Below are 21,466 nucleotides of genomic sequence, written 5' to 3'. Positions count from 1 at the left end.
AGTAAAAACTGTTATATTACTATGTCCACTTTAACCTCCTCCCAGTAATGAGTATGGGAATGCTTTGCAGTGTATAGAGTTTATGTAGGTGTTCCTCAAGAAAACCTACAGCATTGAGGATTCACAGTTAGAGGTCTCAGGACTTGGTAGATTTATGCTCAGGGCTATCATTTATGACAGCAAAAGGATAAAAAGCAAAATCAGCAAAGAGAAAAAGAACATGGGACAGTTTTAAGGAAATTAGGTGTAAGCTTCCCAAAGTCATCTCTCAGTGGAGTCACACAGAACACTCCTAATTCATCCAGTAGCAAATTGTGATAACTGGCCTGAAATGCCATCTAGCAGGGAAACTCACTAGAGACTCAGTATCCAGGATTTTCACTGGGGTCTGGCCGCACTCCTCTGCCTGGTGTATAACCACACCTCCAAGAAGGAAAGCGGAAGTTCAGCATAAGTGATACTTTTGTACGGTTTAGGTATGTGAGTTATTCTTATCAGAAGCTGGTGGGAACCCTTCCAAAAGCTAAGTTCCCAGCTGTCAGCCAAAGGCTACCCTTGCAATCAAGACTCCTGACAGATAGAAGTCTCAGGCCTGCCATTCAACCCTTTTTTGTTTGGAGTAGAATCTATAGGAAAGATTTTTATTTGTAACCACTCAAAAGGAAAAGGAGAGATAGAAATAACAACTTGAGTTTGTAATACTGTTCCTCACTATGTGCCAGACACTGCTATACATTCTTTATGTAGATTACTGTTGTAACACTTCACATATACAACTCCATCATCATCATCAAAATTAGTCTATTATATATGAGGAAACTGAAGCATAAGACAGGTGAAGTAGCTTGCCCAAGTAACTAGCTAACTAGCCAAGTAACAACTAGTAAGGCATCATAGGAATAGGACATGGCCTTAGTGGTGTGGCTGTACTTTTAACCATTATGCCAGCTCTGCTACACTGAACCTGCCATGGGCTAGGTGCTGTGTATGGGTTGTTTCATTAATGCTCATAGCAATTCCAAGTACATGTAGTTGTTAGAATAATTTTGCATCAAAGAACCTATGGCTCAAGAATGTTAATTTATAAAATTGTCATATTATAGAACCAGAGGAGTGACAGCCTCTGGAGTGAGATCTCTTTTCTTGGCTAGGGCTTTTTCTGGCTAGAACTTTGTCTGCACCTTTGATAGGGAAGATGCAGATGATCAAGTGGAAATGATTTATTCTGGGAGTTCAGGCCAAGAAATTCTGCCTGCATTTCATCACTTAGGTACAAAGTTAACAGAAAAGGGGACTGTTTTGCAAGTAATTCAACTTCTCCTGTGGTATTTGAGAGCTATAGGTCATGTCTTCAGCTCTTTTTGGTTGCCATGACAGCAGATGTGTCATTTCTTTGATGGGGGTGAGGGGAGAAGAAGAAAGGAAAGAATCACACTTGGTCCTCAGCAATTTTAGAAAACTCTGCTCCCCATATCTAGCTCACTTTGCATATCCAGTGGATATACTCCAAGGAAATTCTTAGAATGAAATCAAAGGGGAATAATAAGGGAGGGGGAAAGATCTACCTTTCCAGGAAAATCATATCCTCTGTGTGTGGGGCAGTGGTTTTTAAGAGTGAGGGATACAGCAGGAGGCAGACAATATAGGATTTGGAACAGATTGTCACTTCTTAAGACAACAGCAAAATAATAAAATCCTGTTCATCATTTTGATTCTGCTTCCAACCCTGGCACATAGTACATATTACAGTGTACTGGTCTTCAAAAAGGATCAGAAAATGCCCTTTAATGGGGGAAGCAGAAAGCAAGAATTACAATTCAGAGTGATAAGGGCAATGATGAGGTAGGTTTGATATTCTATGGAAGCAAAAAGATTTATAGTGTTGTCCATATGATTTTGATATATCTATACACATACATATAAAATAGATATATATTTTAATTAATTACATTTAGGCACTTATTCATATTATTATAATAACTCCTTTAGCCATCCTATATGCCACTGACTGGAGGGATTCTGATTCCTTATGAGTAACCTTTAAATTGTTACAGTTTGAGTATCCTTTTTCTCGAATGATGGGAACCAGATGTGTTTCAGATTGTTTTGAATTTTGGAATATTTTCATATATACATAATGAGATATCTTAAGAACGGGATCCAAGTCTAAACACAAAATTCATTTATGTTTCATATGCATTTTATTTATATAGACTAAAGGTAATTTGATACAATATTTATAGTGAACCTATATCTGACTACTACCCATCACCTGAGGTCAGGTGTGAATTTTTCCACATGTGGCATTATGTTGGCACTCAGTTTTAGATTTCAGAGCATTTCAGATTTCAGATTTTCAAATTTTAAGGATCCTCAACCTGTACCATTTTTTCCACATTATAAAGGAAAAAGTTCTATAGGCTGAGTTTTTTGTTTATAACAAACAATACTTTGTTAAAAAGATAACCATGTTTCTCTTTATTATTTTCTTCTTTTTAGTAATTTTAAAATTTGTAGCAGGAGGAAAAAAAGAAATCTCAGTTGGTAAACTGCCCTCCTCATCTCCCATTATCTCCTTGTGATATCTTATGGTCTCCAAGAAAAAAAGCAGACCCGAGTTTTAGGGATTTATAGACTGCCCCTGTCACCATCAAAGAGAAAAAAAGAACTATCCTCTATTTTCGGCCAAAGCAGTGGGAATGTAGACTGTGACCCAGGAGTCACCCTGAGAGTGAGTAGCAAATGAATAATGGATTGGCAGGGCCAGAGTGAAAATCCAAGACTGTGAATCCTAAATCTGTGCTGTCAGAGATCCCTAACAGTGTCTTGTTTCGTTTCCTCTAGAGCCATGTTTGACTATGACAAGAGCAAGGACAGTGGGCTGCCAAGCCAAGGATTGAGTTTTAAATATGGAGATATTCTCCATGTTATCAACGCCTCTGATGATGAGTGGTGGCAAGCCAGGAGAGTCACGCTGGAGGGAGACAGCGAGGAGATGGGCGTCATCCCCAGCAAGAGAAGGTAAGAATGCCTTTTGTGTATCAGAACATTTGCTTCTCAGCCACCCAGAGAGTTGATGAGGAAAGGAGAAGATGGGAGAGACTCTTCAAAAATAACCATGTGAGCAGGATAGACAATCTGCAGGAAAACTCTCAGTGGTGACAGACAACACAAATTAAGCATTCTCATTCTCCTCATTTGAAGGTTTTACCAAAGTTGGTGACCATGAATAGGCATGAAGGAAGAGAGAAGATCTGTTTATACCATATCCCTAAAACTTTTATGAAAGATTATACTTATCAGCCTTTATTCTGACTTACAAATTCAATGGGTTTATTCTAGAGGTTCAACTTTTTTTTTTTTTTTTTGGACAGGCAGAGTTAGACAATGAGAGAAAGAGACAGAGAAAAAGGGCTTCCTTCCACAGGTTCACCCCCAAGATGGCTGCTACGGCTGGCGCGCTGCGCCGATCCGAAGCCAGGAGCCAGGTGCTTCCTCCTGGTCTCCCATGCAGTGCAGGGGCCCAAGCACTTGGGACATCCTCCACTGCCCTCCCGTGCCAGACCCTGCAGCTTCTAATCGCCACCACCACAGAAGAACTCTCCTTCCTATGAATGTCCTTGGACAGCACCATGTTGCTCAAGAGACAAAAATCAACTGTATCCTAGAAAGCAGACATGATGTAAAACCAATGAGGGATGATGATTATTCAAAACAGCTACCAACTCTTTTCAAGGTGCAAGTTACTCCAAGAACTCTCCTCCTCCTATTAGACCCCAAAATAAATCCCCAGTAAAGCCACAAATTCAATCACAGATACACACCAAGTGGCACAATGATTGAACTAGTACAAATATTATGGGCAGATGAAACTTATACCCCAGAGGAACTCTGGGAGACTGTCTGTCCCCAGAAAAAAACCGGTCCCATCTTTCTCTGCCTGTGGTCACACTGCCTTCGGAGGAATGAGATAGGGAGGGCAGCAGGCCAATTGTTCTGTGGCCACTTTCTTTCCTTTACAGGAGGAGTCAGAGAGTCTTCCCAAACCCCATGCCTGTGTGCATGGGTCTCCCACCAGCAAACTCATAGGTAATTGCCAATTCTTGCTTTGCAAGGGCTTTCTGGCTCTACCATGCCTTGTAGTGTTTTCTGGAAGGTTATATATTCAAAGCACGGATTCTCAGCCCTAGACTGTTTATATTATACATTTCTCCATTTCTGTTTCCTTCAGATTAAAAAAAAAATGCAAAGACATTCATATTTCATTTGCTAGGGTTTTTTTTCCTTTACAGTTAATGATGTTGTCAATTTGGTCTTGACTAATCTTTCTTGACTTTCTTTTTTTAAATAAAGATTTATTTATAAAGTCATAATTATGGAGTAAGAGGGAGAGGTAGAGAGGGAAAGAGATTTCCATCTTCTGGTTTACTTCCCAGATGGCCACAATGGCCATCACTGAGCCAGGCTGAAGTCAGGAGCCAGGAGCTTCATCCAGGTCTCCCACATGGGTGGCAGGGACCCAAACATTGGGCCATCTTCTGGGGCTTTTTCCAGACCATTAGCAGTTAGCTGGATCTGAAGTAGAGCAGCTGGGACATGAACCTGCACCCACATGGGGTGCCAGCGTTGCTGGTGGTGGCTTTGCCAGCTACACCACAATGCCAGCCCCCCTTTGTTTGCTTTGATTTAATTAACTGGAACTGTTTAAGGAGCTGCTCTTTAAAAGAAAAAGCCATCTTTAAAAAAAAAAAGCCCTTTTTTAAAGAGATTTTATTTATTTATTTGGCAGGTAGAGTTATAGACAGTGAGAGGAAGAGACAGAGAGAAAGGCTTTCCCTCCGTTGGTTCACTTCCCAAATGGCTGCAACGGCCAGAGCTGCACCAATCCAAAGCCAGGAGCCAGGTGCCTCCTCCTGGTCTCCTACATGGGTACAAGGGCTCAAGTACTTGGGTCATCTTCTACTGCTTTCCCAGGCCATAGCAGAGACTGGATGGGAGAGGAGCAGCCAGGACTAGAACTGGCACCCATAAAGGATACCAGTGCTGCAGGTGGAGGATTAATCTACTGTGCGACAGTGCCAGCCCCAAGCCATCTTGTTGAATATGACCCCAAGGATAGGAATGGTGTGGAGGAAAGAAAGCTATGCAGAAATAAATCTAAGTTCATTTTAGGTGTTTCTAAAGTTTGTTTTACTTATTTGAAAGGCAGAAATACAGGAACAGAAAGAGACATACAAAGATTTCCCATCCACTGGTGTGCCCTCCAAATGCCTGCTATAGCCAGATCTGGGTCAGGCAGAAACCAAATCTGGGTCTCTGACATCAAGAGCAGGTTCCCACCTGTCCAAACCATCACCTGCTACCTCCCAAGGTATACATTAGCAGGAAGCTGGAATAAGAAATGGAGCTGGGACCCTACCCCAGGCATTCTGATATGGTATGTGGGCATCCCAAATGGCCTTTTAACTGCTACTCCAATGCCCACTCTGAGATTTCAGTTCATTTAAAAGAACTCCTTTTACTAGTTGGAGCTGCCTGGAGATACCAGGAACTATCTGGAAAAATATAAAAGGAATTCTGACTGTGGGTGGCAGGGTTTCTGAACTGCATGATTTTCCCAACCGAGGTTTTGATTCTAACCAATTTTGCCAACAGTCATTCATTTGTTCAGATGCTCATCATTTTACCTCTAATGAACATTTTCAGTGCCATTCCTGCTGAAATAATTTTCCTTCTACTGGTAAACATTCTTGAATTGATGCTTTCTCTCCTATTTTGGATGAAAACCATCTTAGTAACCATACTACAGTTGGCCTAGAGAAGAAGTTTGTCCAGTGACTGGAATATTGATATTGGTCCACATTCTAGTTCATGAAGGGTGTAGTAGCCCCACCTTCTAAATGAATATATACACATATAAATTTTATAAATATATAACATTTATAGCTATAAGTGAATTTCTGTTGATTTTTTCCTTAGGGTTTTAATTATTTCATAAAAGTAACTTTTGTTTTTTTATATGCTTAAAATTAATACCTTTCATTGTAGAAAAGTGGGAAATTTTAGAAAAATATAAAGAAAAAGTGGAAATCACTTATATCCTACCCCACAATCTTCATATATTTATTTTAATGCAATTTAAAATCTAAATAAATTTATTAGGTTAGTTTTATTTTTAATTCATAATTCCTTTCTAGCCTCTCTCCTGAGTACAGCAGCTAGTAGAACTGGTTTGTTAAACAATCTTATACCGGATATCATCAGTGTATTATCTCACCCTTCATAAAAATGTTTCTCATTTATTCCATTTAATCATTTCAGTGAAACCACGAGATGAACAGTATGAATATTATCATCTTCCTTTTCTATTTTTGAAGATGGCGAATAAATCTTATTTAACAGAACGCTCCAATGGAATGCTAGACTCTAGGTCCTTTATAAGTATTAGTTTGTGGGGCCGGCACTGTGCATAGTAGGATAAGCCTCTGCATGTGGCGCTGATGTCCCATATGGGTGCAAGTTCATGCCCTGGCTGCTGCTTTTCCAATCCAGCTCTCTGTTAATGGCCTGAGAAAATAGTGGAAGATGGCCTGAGTGCTTGGGCCTCTGCACCCATGTGGGAGACCCAGAAACTCCTGGCTCCTGGCTTTGTATCAGCCCAGCTCTGGGCATTGTAGCCATTTGAGGAGTGAACCAGAGAATGGAAGACCTCTCTTTCTGTTTCTCCCTCTCTCTGTCTGTAATTCTGCCTCTCAAATATATAAATAAATATTTTTAAAAAAATAAGTATTAATGTATTTAAACCTCATTACCTATGAGTGAGATGTTTCTGCTTTCTCCATTTTACAAATAAGGAGGTTGAGGCACAGAGAAGTCAGTTAATTTACCTGAAATGACACATACAGCGAGTTTCAGAACTGAGATTTGACTCCAGGGTACAGAATTGCTTTCAACTCACATGCAGTCCTGTCTCCCAAAGGTACAAAAGTCAAAGCTGACAAATTCAGTTCAGCAGACTTTACTTGCTCAGCATCTGTGTCAGGCACTGTTGTAGGGTCGCTCCCTGGAGCCTGTCATTGGTGAGAGCAGCCTGTAAGTATCCCACAGCTACTCTGTCATTACCAAGGGGAGCAGACAGAGGGCTGGCTTCCATCTGATGATAGCATTAGGTATCATGCTAATTGCTTTCAAAAACACGAGTTTGATTTCATCTTCACAAAAACATCGTAAGGAAACTGAGGGTCAGAGACGTCAAGGAACTAACCCACGGATACACAACAAATTACTTGTTTTCCATTAGGACAGAGAGCTTTCCACTAAATCGGGAGCACTGCAGTAGGAGCATTTACCAATCAGAGAAATAGCCAGAGAATCTAAATTTCCTGCCAAAATCACACTGGCAGCAAGAGGGCTACAGAGACCACAGCTCTTAGGTTTGGTGCCCCACATTCGGAGGTCCCCTTGAAAAGAAAGGGAAAAGAGAAGTTCATGCCTTTGCCCAGCTGGCAGGGTAGGCCTGACCACAGCAGTGAGCACTTGAAACAAGGACCTCTATTACCTCCCTTTTACAGACAAGGCCATTGGGACTATTGATGGCAAGTGACATCATGGACAGCATTCTCATGATCATCTTAGCAAGCAGCTGAATGTGGATTGTGTTCTTACAATGTATCAGACACTGCTGAACAATTTTGTTATATTATCTCATTTAACATTCATCTGTTTTGAAGTCTATGTTACTATGGTGATTTTACCAACATGAAAACTGAGATGCTAAGAGATTCGAAGACTGTCCTAAGTCACAGACCTATATATAGTTAGTGGCAGAGGCAGAATTCTTTTTTTTTTAAAAAGAGTTTGTAATTTTATTTTTGAAAGGCAGAGAGTTACAGAGAGAAAGAAAGAGGGAGATCTCCCATCTACTGGTTCCTCCCCAAAATGGTCACAGGACTAGGCCAGGACTAGGCTAGGACTAGGCCAGCCTGAAGCCAGGAGCCAGGAGCTTTTTCCTGGGTTTCCCACATGGGTGCAGGGGACCAAGCACTTGGGCCATCCTCCATTGCTTTCCCAGGTGCATTAACAGGGAGCTGGATTGGAAGTGGAGCAGCTGGGACTTGAAGCACTGCCACAGTGCCAGTCCCCAGAGGCAAAATTCAAATCCAAGTTTGTATGATTTCAAAAGCTGGGTTCTTATCATGGAATCTCAGTTTTCTGAGATTACATAGTTTCTGAGTAGCCAAATTGGTATTTGTCCTTAAGCCTTTTAATCCAAGTTTCTAGTCATTGGTCCACTGTGGCTAATCACTTGTGTTCTCAGATGATAGCTCATTGCTAACATTATATAAGAGTTTATTCACCTAACCTTTATAGAAAGCCTGTGTTCCACTAATAGGGATGACCTTTCAGTTGTCCCTCCTACAGAGCCTGTGAGGGACAGGCAAAGGAACTCCCAGCACTCAATGATGTCCTCACTATCCAGTGCTCCAAACCGTACCCTATTATGTGTTTGGCCAGAACCTGAAAGTACCAGATGGGATATGGGTGAGAGGGAGGAGGAAACAGTTGGGCTCGTTAAAGAATGACCATTTGGTGGTATCTGAGGATTCTGGATGTCAGAATTGTTTGCTCAAATGTTGCCATCCAGCTTATATTTTCAGTATTTTGGTCAGTGATGAAACTGGGATGAGGAGGATTATTTCTGCTTAAATAACCTAATTAATTGCTTAACTCTAAGTGTCAGAATGAAAGTATAGCAATCATTGTCATTGCAATTCAGTCAATCTACACAGGTGGTCCACCATTCTTTTAGGTAAAGGCCTTTGGATCTTAGTATCTATTTCTGTCAAAGGAGTCTTGTTCAGTAAAGCAATTGGAGAAAGTAATGTTAAACTTTTACCTAGATTCTTACCAAGAAAAAAGGTTGTGAAATGGTGAATAACTTTTTACAGAAAACATAGGTTGTTTGGAAAATCACTTAAGCTCTGTAAACCTTATTTTTCACATCTGGGCCAAGAACTAAGACTCCTTCAAAGTTCATTCCTTTATTCATTCATTCTGCATGGATTCATTAAGCACCTACTGTGTGCCCATTTCCACATTAAGCTCTGAACTGTTGTACAGATTATGGATAAAGTAAGTCTTCACCAGCTTCTAATGCAGAGTACACTCAAATGATGGCTGTTTTCCTTTGTTAGTTGTTGTTGTATTTTTAGTTTTTGATGCCAGAGAAAAGAACAATACATTGTTTAGTGTCCTACTTCTGAAACTTAACTTTCATTTCATCAATTAAACTATCCTCATGTATCCTAACTAGGAGAGGAAGTGATTGAAACAGGAACAAAAGACAAGCCACAGCTACCAAGGAGAGGCAATTATTGCAGGCCTCTGTGATGAGAAAGCATGGTTGTGGAGTCCAGTATGTTGAGGAGAGAAACCAATTTAGCATGTGTGATAGAATGTTATGAACAGACATTTAGCTAAACTGATGTCAGCATTAAAAGAAAATTTATTTTGAATGTTGAGGCCAGCCTGTTGTGGTATAACAGTGCTACCTCAGTAATTATATGCTTGGATCTGTTTGTGCTTTGTATAATTTTAGGAAATTTGGGTAATAGGGATGCAGGAGATGGGGGCCATCGTTTATGAAAAACTCAGCCAAGACATCTAAGGGTACAGTTATTCTTAAAACTGTGAATGAATCATCTAAGATATCTTATTTCTTGATAATTCCCATTGGAAAAGACAAGCATGAAAGGTCCTCCCGTGAGTGCTGTTTCCCCAAACTGAATGGCTGTGGACAGACTCTGAAGTGAGCCCTTAGCGGGTGTAGGTTCATGCTCTGTTTCTACTGCTCTTTAGTCTACAATCTTCCAGTCTCACTTCCCTAGAATAAAATTTGATTGATGATACCATCACTGGGTTATGGTGGAGACCAAATGAGATGATGTAAATAAACGTGAAAAAAAAAACTTCATTAATAATTTTGTGTCAAATCTTCAACTGCTATTTATAGTTTCATCATTATCATTATTACTGAAACTTTCCACCCCAAAAAGCAAGACATTCCAGTTCCCTCATGAATGAACCAAAAATATGTCAACTCTGTAAGGCTAAAAAATGTCTTATTTTTACTAATGCCATTTGAATATTGATAATAAGCCATAGCAAATATTAGGTGGGTGCATATGTGTGTGATTTTCTATATATCTGACAGTATTCTTTGTAAACCTTTTAAGACTGTTGAACCACTTTGGGGACATTTCTTAAGAAAGGTCAAAGGAATAAACTTAGAAACCAAGGAGAAGGGCTGGTGTTGTGGCACAGTGGGTAAAATTGCCCCTTACAACCCTTGCATCCCATATAGGTACCAGTTCATGTCCCAACTACTCCACTTCCCATCCAGCTCCCTGCTAAAGGCCTGGGAAAAAGCATCAGAAGATGACCCAAGTGTTTGGGCCCCTGCCACCCACACTGGAAACCCGGTTGAAGCTCCTGGATCCTAGCTTCAGCCTGGCCCAGTCCTGGCAGGTTGCAGCCATTTGGGGTGTGAGCCAGTGGATGGAAGATCTTTCCTTCTGTCTCTCCTCTCTCTGTAACTCAGATTTTCAAATAAATAATAAAATTTTTAAAAAGAAAAACCAAGGAGAGAAAATTAAGATGCTCTGTCCAAACAGTCCTTAGGGTTGAATATTGAGCTCAGCTGAATATTATACATGTGAGAGTTCTGTGGGTTTATGCACAATATATTTGTATCGTCAATCAAATGTATTCTCTGCATGCTACAGTCATTTTTGCACTTTCGAATGAAGCACTAGTTCAGTGCACAGCTAATTCAAAGAAGCCAGAATAAATCTAGGGCCAAACAACAACTTTAGAAGAATCCAAAGAGAGGAATATGAATTATCATCTGTACTTGGATTAAAATGGAGAAAAGCTGATGAAGTTGGAGTAGGCCTTTTCTCAGTGAACATCTTTCCACCTGGCAGCTTATGTTATCTGAAGTCTTTCTTGCTGTCCTCCAACTGGTGTTGTCAGCTATAAGTACAAGCTCTCAGTGGAACATATTGCTTTAATATCTGAGGTTAGATTTGAACAGTTTTGCTCAGCTGCTTCTACTCAAATATTCTACCCTCACACTGAAATAAATATATTCTGAAATTCCATTCTGTAACTATAGAAACCCTGATCTTTACTGTGTTTCCATTGGAAACACCAAAGAGCTCTCAGAAAGGAGTATCTGCTAATTATTGATCTATGAATAGCTTAGATCTCATAAACCATTACATTTCTATAGATTCAGATTCTTTCCATCTCTCCTTTGCTTTTTTAAAGAATCTCTTGTAATTTTTAAAATGTATTTGAGAGGCAGAAAGAGAACTCTCATCTGCTAGTTCCTTCCCCAGTTATCTGCAGTGGAACCCCAACTGGTCCCAAAGCTGGGGGCTGAAAACCTAATCCAGATCTCGCATGTGGTTAGTAGGAACCCAGTTACTTAAGCCATCACTGCTGCTTCCCAGGGTCTACATTAGCAGGAAGCTGCAGACAGGAGCAGAGCCAGGTATCAAACCCAGGTATTACAATGTGGGTCATGGGCATCTTAATCCAAGGCCAAACACCTACTCTTTCCTCCCTTTTTTTTTTTTTCCCATTTTTAAAACTGGAGCTAGACATATTTAAACCTAAAAAAGTCATGTTAAAAAATGCACTGGGCAGCCGGCACCGTGTCTCACTTGGTTAATCCCCCGCCTGCGGCACCAGTATCCCTTGTGGGCGCCAGGTTCTAGTCCCGGTTGCTCCTCTTCCAGTCCAGCTCTCTGCTGTGGCCTGGGAAGGCAGTGGAGGATGGCCCAAGTGCTTGGGAGGAGGAAGCACCTGGCTCCTGGCTTCAGATCGACACAGTGCCGACCGTAGTGGCCATTTGGGGAGTGAACCAAAAGAAGGAAGACCTTTCTCTCTGTCTCTCTCTCTGTCTGCAACTCTACCTGTCAAATAAATTAAAAAAAAAAAAAAATGCACTGGGAGCCCACATCATGGCTTAGTGGGTAAATCCACTGCCTACAATGCCACCATCTCATATGGACGCCAGTTCATGTCCCAGCCACTCTACTGACTATCCAGTTCCCTGGTAATGGCCTGGGGAAAGCAGCAGAGAATGGCTCAAGTACTTGGGCCCCTGCTACTCATGTGGGAGACCAGGAAGAAGCTCCTGGCTCCTGGCTTTAGCCTGGCTCAGCTCTGGTTGTTGAAGCAAGGCATGAGGGGAGTGAACCAGCAGATGAAAGATATTCATTCTCTCTCTCTCTCTCTCTCTCTCTCTCTCTCTCTCCCTCTCTCTCTCTCCTTTCTCTCTTTTCTCTCCCTCTCCTCACCTTCCCTATAGCTCTTTCAAGTAAATAATTGTTTTTTAAAAAAGCAATGCATTGAATATTAATTTTGTTCAACAATTACTTGTTGAGAACTTGCTATAACGCACTATTGAGTGATATGTGGGCTTGCCCTCAAAAAACATACAACCTTGTATATGCAAGACAAAAATAAACACAAGAAAATCAAAAGCTAATATTGGCATAGGGATACCAATAAGTAACACTATGGCTTAGAGGAAGGAATGATCACGTGTAACTGGAGAGGCTCAGAAAAATCTGGGAAATACTTAGATTCTTTGTTTCCTCTTTTTCAACCCCAGGCTTCAAAGAAATACAAGTCCCACTAATTTTATTTTCCTGTTATTTCTCAAGACCTTCCCTCTCCTTCACCTCATTATCATTTCTCACCAGTTCTTTCTTGAATTATGGCAACAGATTCTAAATAGGCCCCCAGCCTCCTCTTCCTTCCCTCCTCCAGTCTGTCTTCCACCTCCATCAGAATCATTTCTTAAAATGTTAATCTGTTACTTTGCCGCTTTCTATCTTTTAAAAATCCAAGAGAATTCTCCAGGGTGAAAACTCAAATTCTTGTTGTAGATGGATAACTTCTGGAAGGCATCCCATCACCTCACTACCCTCCCTTCCCCATCTTGCATGTACGCTGTACCAGAATCTTCCTGTAATCTTTTAGCTTTCTTGTGTTTTGGGGTCATGGCACATATTGTTCCTCCTTTTGGTGAATTCCCCTCAAGTTTTCCTCCTGACAAGCTCTTTCTCATCCTTCAAATCTCAGATAAATCAACACCTCCTCCAAGAAGCCCACCCCATGCATTCTACACCTCCTTTTCATCCTGCTAATGAGATGGGTGCTCCCACATTGATATCAGCAGTCTTGTTGCACAGCATTCTCAGTCTTTCTTTACATCTCTGTTCTTCCCAAGAGCACATTACTATGAACTCATTCGAATCATATTTAAAATTCGTTTCTTTGCTCTCCAGCACCTTGTTTGATACATGGTAGGCACTCGATGGTATTCAATGAATGAATGAAATGGAAGGTGAAATAATGAATCTGTAGAGATGACAGGAGGACATTTGAGAAATGGAAAAGTCAAGATTATAAATATAACATGTTCATGGAAGAAGTGGAATTAAGGATAGGCATTTGGCACAGCACTTGGGATGCTGTTTGGAACACTTGAAGTTCATATCCAGTTTCCTGGATTCTGGTCCTGGCTCTACTTCTGACTCCAGTTTTCTGCTAGTGTGTATGTTAGGAGGCAGTAGGTGATGGCTCAGGTGGTTGAGCCCCTACCATCCATGTGGTAAAATGAATTGAGTTCCTGGCTCCTGGCTTCAGCCTGACCTAGCCCCATCTATTATATGCATTGCGGGGTGAACTGGAAGATGAAGGATCTCTCTCTGTCTTTCAAATAAATAGAAGATAATAAATGAGAATTTTTTAAAATAATGTAATTCAAAGAAAAGGTTTTTTTGGTGCAAAAAAATTGAAATTCATATATAATGTTCTCATAATATGCATTTTCCATTAACTTTTTGAAGTACCCTTATACACTGGCATTCTAAAGGGGAAGGGGAGGAAAATGGAAAAAGAAGGAAAGAGGAGAGGGAAAGAAAACCCTATTTAGTCTCCGTTCAGGTGTTCATCTCTAGGGACTATGATTTCTAAAAATGGATTTTGATTTACTATATAAACATTTAAATAACAAAATTGCTTTTCTCTACCTCTTTGTTCCTTCCAAATACTATGACTCAGTGCATGTAACACAAACATTTCAAAGCACATGCTTGAAGCTTAGAGACTTTATACCAAGACTTTTCATACTGAACAAAAGAAGAATATTTCAGATCACATTTTATTTTAATTGTAAGAATAGGAAGAAGTTTTCTTCATTTAATAAGGAACTTAACCATTAATGCCTTGTCATGTAATAAACTCTTCATTTTCAATTTCCTTTAGGGTGGAAAGAAAGGAGCGTGCCCGATTGAAGACAGTGAAGTTTAATGCAAAACCTGGAGTGATTGATTCAAAAGGGGTAGGTACAAAATGATGGAAACATTAAGTTCTGTCAATTGCCATGGATTTAACTAAAATTAACATCTAGGCATTCAGTAGCAAACAAATTGTGGAACTACCAGGCAGTAGAGCAGTGTTATAAATGTATTGGTGAAAGTAATGACGTGACTTCTGATGAAGTAGGTTATATATTAAATCCTGAGGGTAAAATTGGCAGTAGTCAACAGACATAATGTGTTAATGAACGTGATGAAATGAAGGGAAAAAAGAGTTTAAATGCTTTCACCTCTTTATTTTTTTAATTAATGTTCTAAAAGGATGGATTTCATAAAAGGCATCTGCTCATCAGAAATATAACTAATATGTTGTATGTTATAAAACTAATCAGTGCTCTAGACATATACACATTAATCATCTGAGTGAATACATGGATTGTTGTGACAGACATAGAAAAAGAGATAATTAACACAAAAAAATTTAATCACCAAAATCAAACTGTTTACTCAAAAATGCACATCTATAAATTTTTAAAATAATGGCTTTAATGAGATGTAATTCACATACAACACAACTCACCCAGTTCGAGTATGCAAAGCAGTGGGTATTGGGATGTGAGAGTTGAACAGCCATCACCACCATCAATTTAGAGCATTTCATCTCTCCCTAAAAAAAAAAATCAAAAGTTTTCTTCTTCATAAGATTTTTCCAAGCCTTCTATCACTCAAGTCTAACCCCTATCAGAGAACTAAATTTTATGTTTAAATGTTTAGTTAGGTATAGAGGAGGAGATCCAGTTTTATATCAACAGCTTCTGTAAGCACTCACTTCCTGTTTCCCACAACCTCCAACCCCTACAGTGCTGTAAACGACCACTAACCTCCTTCTTATCTCTGTAGATTTGCCTGTTCTGGGTATTTCATATAAATGGCTTGTGTTCTATGGGGTCTTTTCTGACTGCTTCTTTCACTTTATATAACATTTTCAAGTCACATATATGTTATAGCATGTGTAAGTACTTCATTTCTTTTTATTGTCAAGGAATATTTCATTGTATGGATACATCAGATTTAATTTATTCATTCATCAGTTGATGGACATTTAGATTATTTCTACTTTTCAGCTATTATGGATAATATTACTATAAACTTTGTGTACAAATTTTTGTGTAAGTATGTTTTCATTTCCATTGCATATATAACCACCATGAAATTTCTGGGTCTTCTGATAATTCTATGTAAACATTTTCAGGAACTACCAGCCTGTTTTCCACATTTCTTTTTTGTTTAATATTTTATTTATATAAGGTGAACGAATTTCATATTTCATATACACAGATTTAGGAGCATAGTGATACTTCCCACCTTACCTTCCCTCCTACTCACACTCCCACCCTGCCTCCTCCTTCCTTTCTTATTTTTATTTTAATTTTTATAATGACATCCTTGCAGTTTATTTTATAATCACAAGCTTAACCCTCTACCAAATAAAGAATTCAACAAGTAGTAAGTAGCAAAAACCTCTGTTCCTCAAGAATATAGACAAAGGCTGCTAACAATAATCAAATTTCAAAATGTCATTTTCACTCATATATGGTACATTTTTTGTGCACTGTATATTAATTGCCACAAATCAGAAAAAACATATATTTGTCTTTGGGGGACTGGCTTGTTTCACAAAGTATAAGGATTTCCAGTTGCATCCATTTTGTTCCAAAGACAGATTTCATTCTTATTTACAGCTGACCGTATCACATTTCTATCAATAGTGTAGGAGGGTTCCAATTTCTCCATATCCTCATCAGCACATGTTATTATGTCTTTCTGATTAGAGCTATCTTTGCTGATATGAAGTGGTATCTCATTATGCTTTTGAAATGTTTTTCCCTAATGCCTGGTGTTTAGCATCTTTTCATGTTGTGATTAGCCATTTTTATATCTTCTTTGGAAAAATGTCAGTCATATCATTTGTCCATTTTTGAATTTGGGCTTTTCTGTAGTTTAGTTGCAGAAGTTCTTTATATATGCTGGTTATTAATTCCTAAGAGATGTATGCTTTTTGATTGTTTTCTCCAACCATATGGACTTTCTTTTCACTGTCTTTATAGTGTTCTTTAACACACTAAAGTTTTTAATTTTAATGACACCCAATTTATTTATTTTTTCTTATTACTTACATTTTTCATGTCTTATCTAAGAAACCATTGCCTAAACCAAGATCATAAAGTTGTACATCATGGTAATAAGAATATTATTGTGTTAGCTCTTATATTTAGATATTCAATCCATTTTTAGTTCATTTCTGTGTATTATAATAAGGTTCCAGTTTCATTCTTTACATGTGAATTGTCTCTTTAGTTTCATTTTTAATTCATTTTTAAGTGTAAAGAAATATAATTATTTTTGTATATCAATGTTATATCCTGCAAACTTGCAGCATCTAGTAATTAATTCTTACAGTTTTTAGCAGATCCCTCAGGATTTCCTGCATGCAAGATCATGTCAAATGCAAAAGAGAGTGTTTTACTTTCTTTCTGATATGAATTATTTTTGCTTCTTTTGCTTGCGTGATTGCCCTGGTTAGAACTTCCAGGACAATGTTGGACACAAATGGCAAGATCAGCCATCTTTGTCTTGCTACTTACCTTAAGAGAAAATAATTCAGTCTTTCCAAAGTGGGTGAAACTAGCTATGACTTGTACAGCTTTTAAAATCTGCTTTTGAAGGGATAACACCAGTATTTGTTGTCGTGTTGTCGTGTTGGAGAACCAAGAGCTGAGGGATGTGACATCATTGCACAGGGTCCTCTTAAATAACTGCTGCGTATATATATGTGGGTAGGTTTTCTTAATGATTCCTGATGAGAAGGCAAATCTATTTGTTGACGCATATAGTTGGGTATATATCAGAGGATTTTTGTTGAATACCTACCAAGTGCCAGACACAAGGCTAGGACTTGTGAAGAATACAAAATATAACATAAGCCCTAAAAGCTTATAGCATTGGTAAGAGGCCAGATTTATTCTTGGTAAGGCCTAAATATGTGTAAAATGCTTTTTAATCATCAGTAGTAAACACATTAGATTTTTTTCAATGATGCAGTGGAAAGTCTAAGAATTGATAGCTATTCAAGGATGGGAGTAGCCATGTGGGAAGGGAAGCCTTGGCTTGAAAGTCAGCAGAACTGATATTCTGGGTTTTTTTAAGTTTGTTACTAAGTCACCAATGCTTTCTGCATCCTACTAGCAAAATAACAGCTTTGAACTATATCAGTAATATCAAAAATAAGTTTCATTTCAGATAGATAGATAGACAGTTTTCATTTGGAATATAGTATTGAGAAGAATTCTGAGGCCATATATTATCTAAGTAGGGGAAAGGTGTGCCATGGTTGATTAGCTAGTACAACATTGGGAACTCTCTTTTTTGCAGTCCCTGTATGCAGTGATTTCTACAGTAGCTTACATCATTAGTTCTCCATGAAATGTTATGCATTAACTGATACACAAAGGTTTTCCAAATCCCCATGAGAACAATTAATCAGTGACAAAACTGTTGTCCACAAGTGGAAAGCAAAGGATAATTAAGAAGGGAGAAAGTACACTGAAGAAGGGAGAGAGGTAGGAAAGATAGATCAGGAAATGCCACTCACTTAAAGCCTAAGACAAACATTATAGAAATAAGCCATTGTTGCAGAGGCCTCAGTCTCTGAGACTTTGGAAGAAGATTCAGCAAAACTGAGGAGGAAAATGTTTGGAATAAGAGAGAGTATAAAATATTTTAAATAACCTTATTATTACTAGCATGTACAGAGTACTCTATGTGCTGTGAGGAATTCAGAGTAAAAGTCATGGGTACTGCCCTAGAGGAACTTTAGAATCAATTACTATCTGTGAAGCAGGCTGTGACAAGAGTCTTATTAGCAGTATGTACAAGAGCTATGAGAATTCAAATTAATAGGCATGGGAATGACCAGAGAGCACTTCATGAAAGAATTTGGACTTTAATTGGCCTATTGGTGCTTGAGTTACTTTTCAAGAATTACCCATTGATTAAAATAACATTTAGTGCTGCAAAACACCACACACAGTGCTAGTTGCCTTGTGGGACACCACAAAAAATAAAAAAGGTAAATTCTGTTATCTCAAGGAGCTCATAAAGGAAAAATATAGGCAGGCAAACCATGAAACTACATCATTGGTGATTTCCATAATCCCCATAAGTTCAGAGAATTAGCAGTCTTCATTTTATTTTAAATTTTATTTATTTGAAAGGGAGAGAGGTGGGAAGGAGGGAGAGAGAGATTCTCAATCCGCTGGTTTTACTTCTTAAATACTCACAATATCCAGGACTGAACCAGGCCAAATCAGAGAGCCAGGAATTCATTCTGGGTCTTCCAAATGGGTGACAGAACTCAGCTTCTTAAGCCATCACCTCCTGCCTCCCAGGATATGCATTAGCAGGAAGCTTGATGCAGAAGCAGAGCCAGCTAAGACCTGAACCCAGGTACTCTGATAGGATGCAAGCATCCCAAGCAGCATCTTTACCACTGTACCAAATGCCTGTCCCCAGTCTTCATCTTAAAAATCAAGAGACTAAGCCTCAGAAAAATTAAGTAACTTGCCTTGAATCACACAGTTAGTTGGTGCAAGAGTCAGGTTTAAATTCAGATCATGGCCACTGCTGAATGTCTGCCCTTTCTATTACTTCACATATACCTTATTCTGTTGAATCCCACAGGAAGGACAGCATTACTAATAATGCCATGGGTAAGAGAACGAACTGCAAAGAGGAGGTGATATTTGAATGGGATCTTAATGTTTGCGTAGGAGGTTGTCATACTCATAAGTAAACTTATGACTATGATAGTGGAAATTGCAGGCATGGTGGAATAGGATCCAGCAAGTCAGAGACACCAATGCATAAAGTTTATGGTGGGAGTTGTAGTAAATGAGGCTAAAGAGGAAGGTCAGAGCTCATAAAAAGCTCGAATAAAGTTTGGAACTTACTGAGTTTTGAGGATGTTCAGGAGGATGCCTGAGAGTCTCCACTTGAAAGTTCCCATTTGCTATAAATGAGATGCACAGGATTTCTGTCCACTTCATGTGCTTTTACAAAATCTGTGTCTACTTTTGCAAAACTGAGTAAACCATTGTGTTGGTAGCTTGGTTAGTGCCAGCCTACCCAGACCCCTAAGCTCTAAATGGCCATCTATTTGGATGAGCCTCCTTGAGACCTCCCTCAGGTTCCCAGGATTTAATGTAGCCAAGCTCCTCCTAGAAATATCAAGTTCCTGATTAGTTTCCATTCAAACCACCCTCTAGTGAAAAATCACCCCTTAACTTCTTTCATAGTTCTGTTTTGTATTAATTTCCTAGTGTATTGAGTGGTTAAGAAAATTGCATAACCTTCACAATCAAACTGCTTTGCGTTAAAAAACTAGTGAGTTATGCTAAACTTTTTTCTCTATTTAAAAACTCCTGTAATTTAAATAAAGGAGATATATGTAGGAGAGAGTATAGGAGAGCTATCCATATTCTTACTGTATGCCAGCATTGTGCAATATATAAGTGCCTCCTTTACATTTAAATCTTTCTAAAGTGAGGCAGACATCAATAGATAGTCCTATTTATCATTAGGCTACAGCATAACAGAGTTGATAAATGCCATTGTTCAAGTATAGCAGTATAAATTGTAAAAACTCTGACAGTTTACACATATATTTCAAAAGGTTTATTTATTTGACAGGCAGAATGAGAGAGCGAGAGCAAGAACGAGCGCAAGAGTGAGAGAGAGAGAGAGAGAATCTTCTACCCACTGGTTCATTCCCCAAATTGCTGCAACAACCAAGGCTGGATCAGGCCAGAGCTGGGGGCATCAAACTCTATCCAGGTCTCCCATATGGGTGACAGGGGCCCAAGCACTTTGGCCATCTTCTGCTGCTTTACCAGGCACATTAGCAAGAAGCCAGATTAGAAGTGGTTCAGCCAGGACTTAAACCGGCACTCTTGGTATGAGATGCCAGCATGATTTCCTCTGAGCTCATTCTGAATGTGCCTATATCGTTGCTCAGGTACCACTGCATGGTGAGGCCCTCCTAAACAAGGATCTAAACCTTTTCATCTTTTGTATCCTCAGTGGGAATGGTCTGTTGGAGGAGAAGGAGACTGGCAGAGAAAATTATCATGGCATCTTGGGTGTATGAATTCTGGAACTCTGAACTCAAATAGTAGAATTAGACAGGAAAATGGGAAACTATTGCTAAAGGGATCAAATATGACTGTCATCCTTGAAAATATGCTCACTGTCTCCTAATAACACTGTTTCCTTTTCCAAAGCCTTGAGCTCCCTTTGAGCGATATTGACTGAGAGGGGGGCAGATGAAGAAGAGATGAAACTGCAATGATAGAGAAAGAGCAGTCCCACTGAATCAAACTGGAGCTGGCATTGAGATATCTTAGTACTACTTCAAGATTCCTGCAACTTTCCATGTGGCCATTGAATTTTATATCATTCACAGATGAAGAAATTGAGAATCATTTCTCTGGGACACACACACAGAGAGAGAGAGAGAAAGTGGAGTCTTGTTTTGTCATTTGTCAAAAAAATTTTTGACAATGTTTTATTAGCAAGTTGGGAATTTTATTTGCTTCACCATGGTGAGTTATGGGAATTGATTTTATAACAGCTTCAAAGTGACATTCTGAGTTTCAAGCGAAGAATCCATTACTGCCCTAAAAAAAGGAAAGGAAGAAAAAAGCAATAATGATAAAAGCTCCTTAATGAGCCAGACTTTGGATCACCAGAGGGTGCAAAAAGCCTAAATGTCCAGAGGTGACCTAGAGATCCAGACAGGAAGAGTAGAAGAAAAGCTGTATTGCCTCACTCCACAGGCTGTCAGGAAGGCAATCTGTGCCCTCAAAGTTCAAAAATGCAGGAAAAAGCTCTTCCTTGGTTTCTTTATTATCCGTTCTGTATTCCAAGCCCTTTAACAGTTTCCTGACTGACCTTGCTGCCTCTTCTTTCCCCCTCTGATTCTTTCCTTATATTGTGTGTTGGTTAGTTTT

The 21,466-nt window shown here is 39.1% G+C and overlaps 1 protein-coding gene across 3 annotated transcripts in view; it reads left to right on the top strand.

Annotated features, from left to right (window-relative positions):
- DLG2 (discs large MAGUK scaffold protein 2) overlaps positions 1–21,466 on the top strand; it is a 2,175,716-nt gene that overhangs the window by 2,084,724 nt on the left and 69,526 nt on the right. For all 3 annotated transcript variants that reach the window (XM_062196791.1, XM_062196793.1, XM_062196792.1), the window contains 2 exons: positions 2,845–3,021; positions 14,347–14,422. In XM_062196791.1, the coding sequence (XP_062052775.1) occupies positions 2,845–3,021; positions 14,347–14,422 (253 nt within the window). The remainder of the gene's footprint in view (positions 1–2,844; positions 3,022–14,346; positions 14,423–21,466) is intronic.

The sequence above is a fragment of the Lepus europaeus genome, chromosome 7 (assembly GCF_033115175.1).
Source record: "Lepus europaeus isolate LE1 chromosome 7, mLepTim1.pri, whole genome shotgun sequence".
NCBI classification, from domain to species: domain Eukaryota; kingdom Metazoa; phylum Chordata; class Mammalia; order Lagomorpha; family Leporidae; genus Lepus; species Lepus europaeus.
The sequence above is the reverse complement of the archived record's forward strand: the minus strand, read 5'-3'. Positions and strand labels throughout refer to the sequence as shown.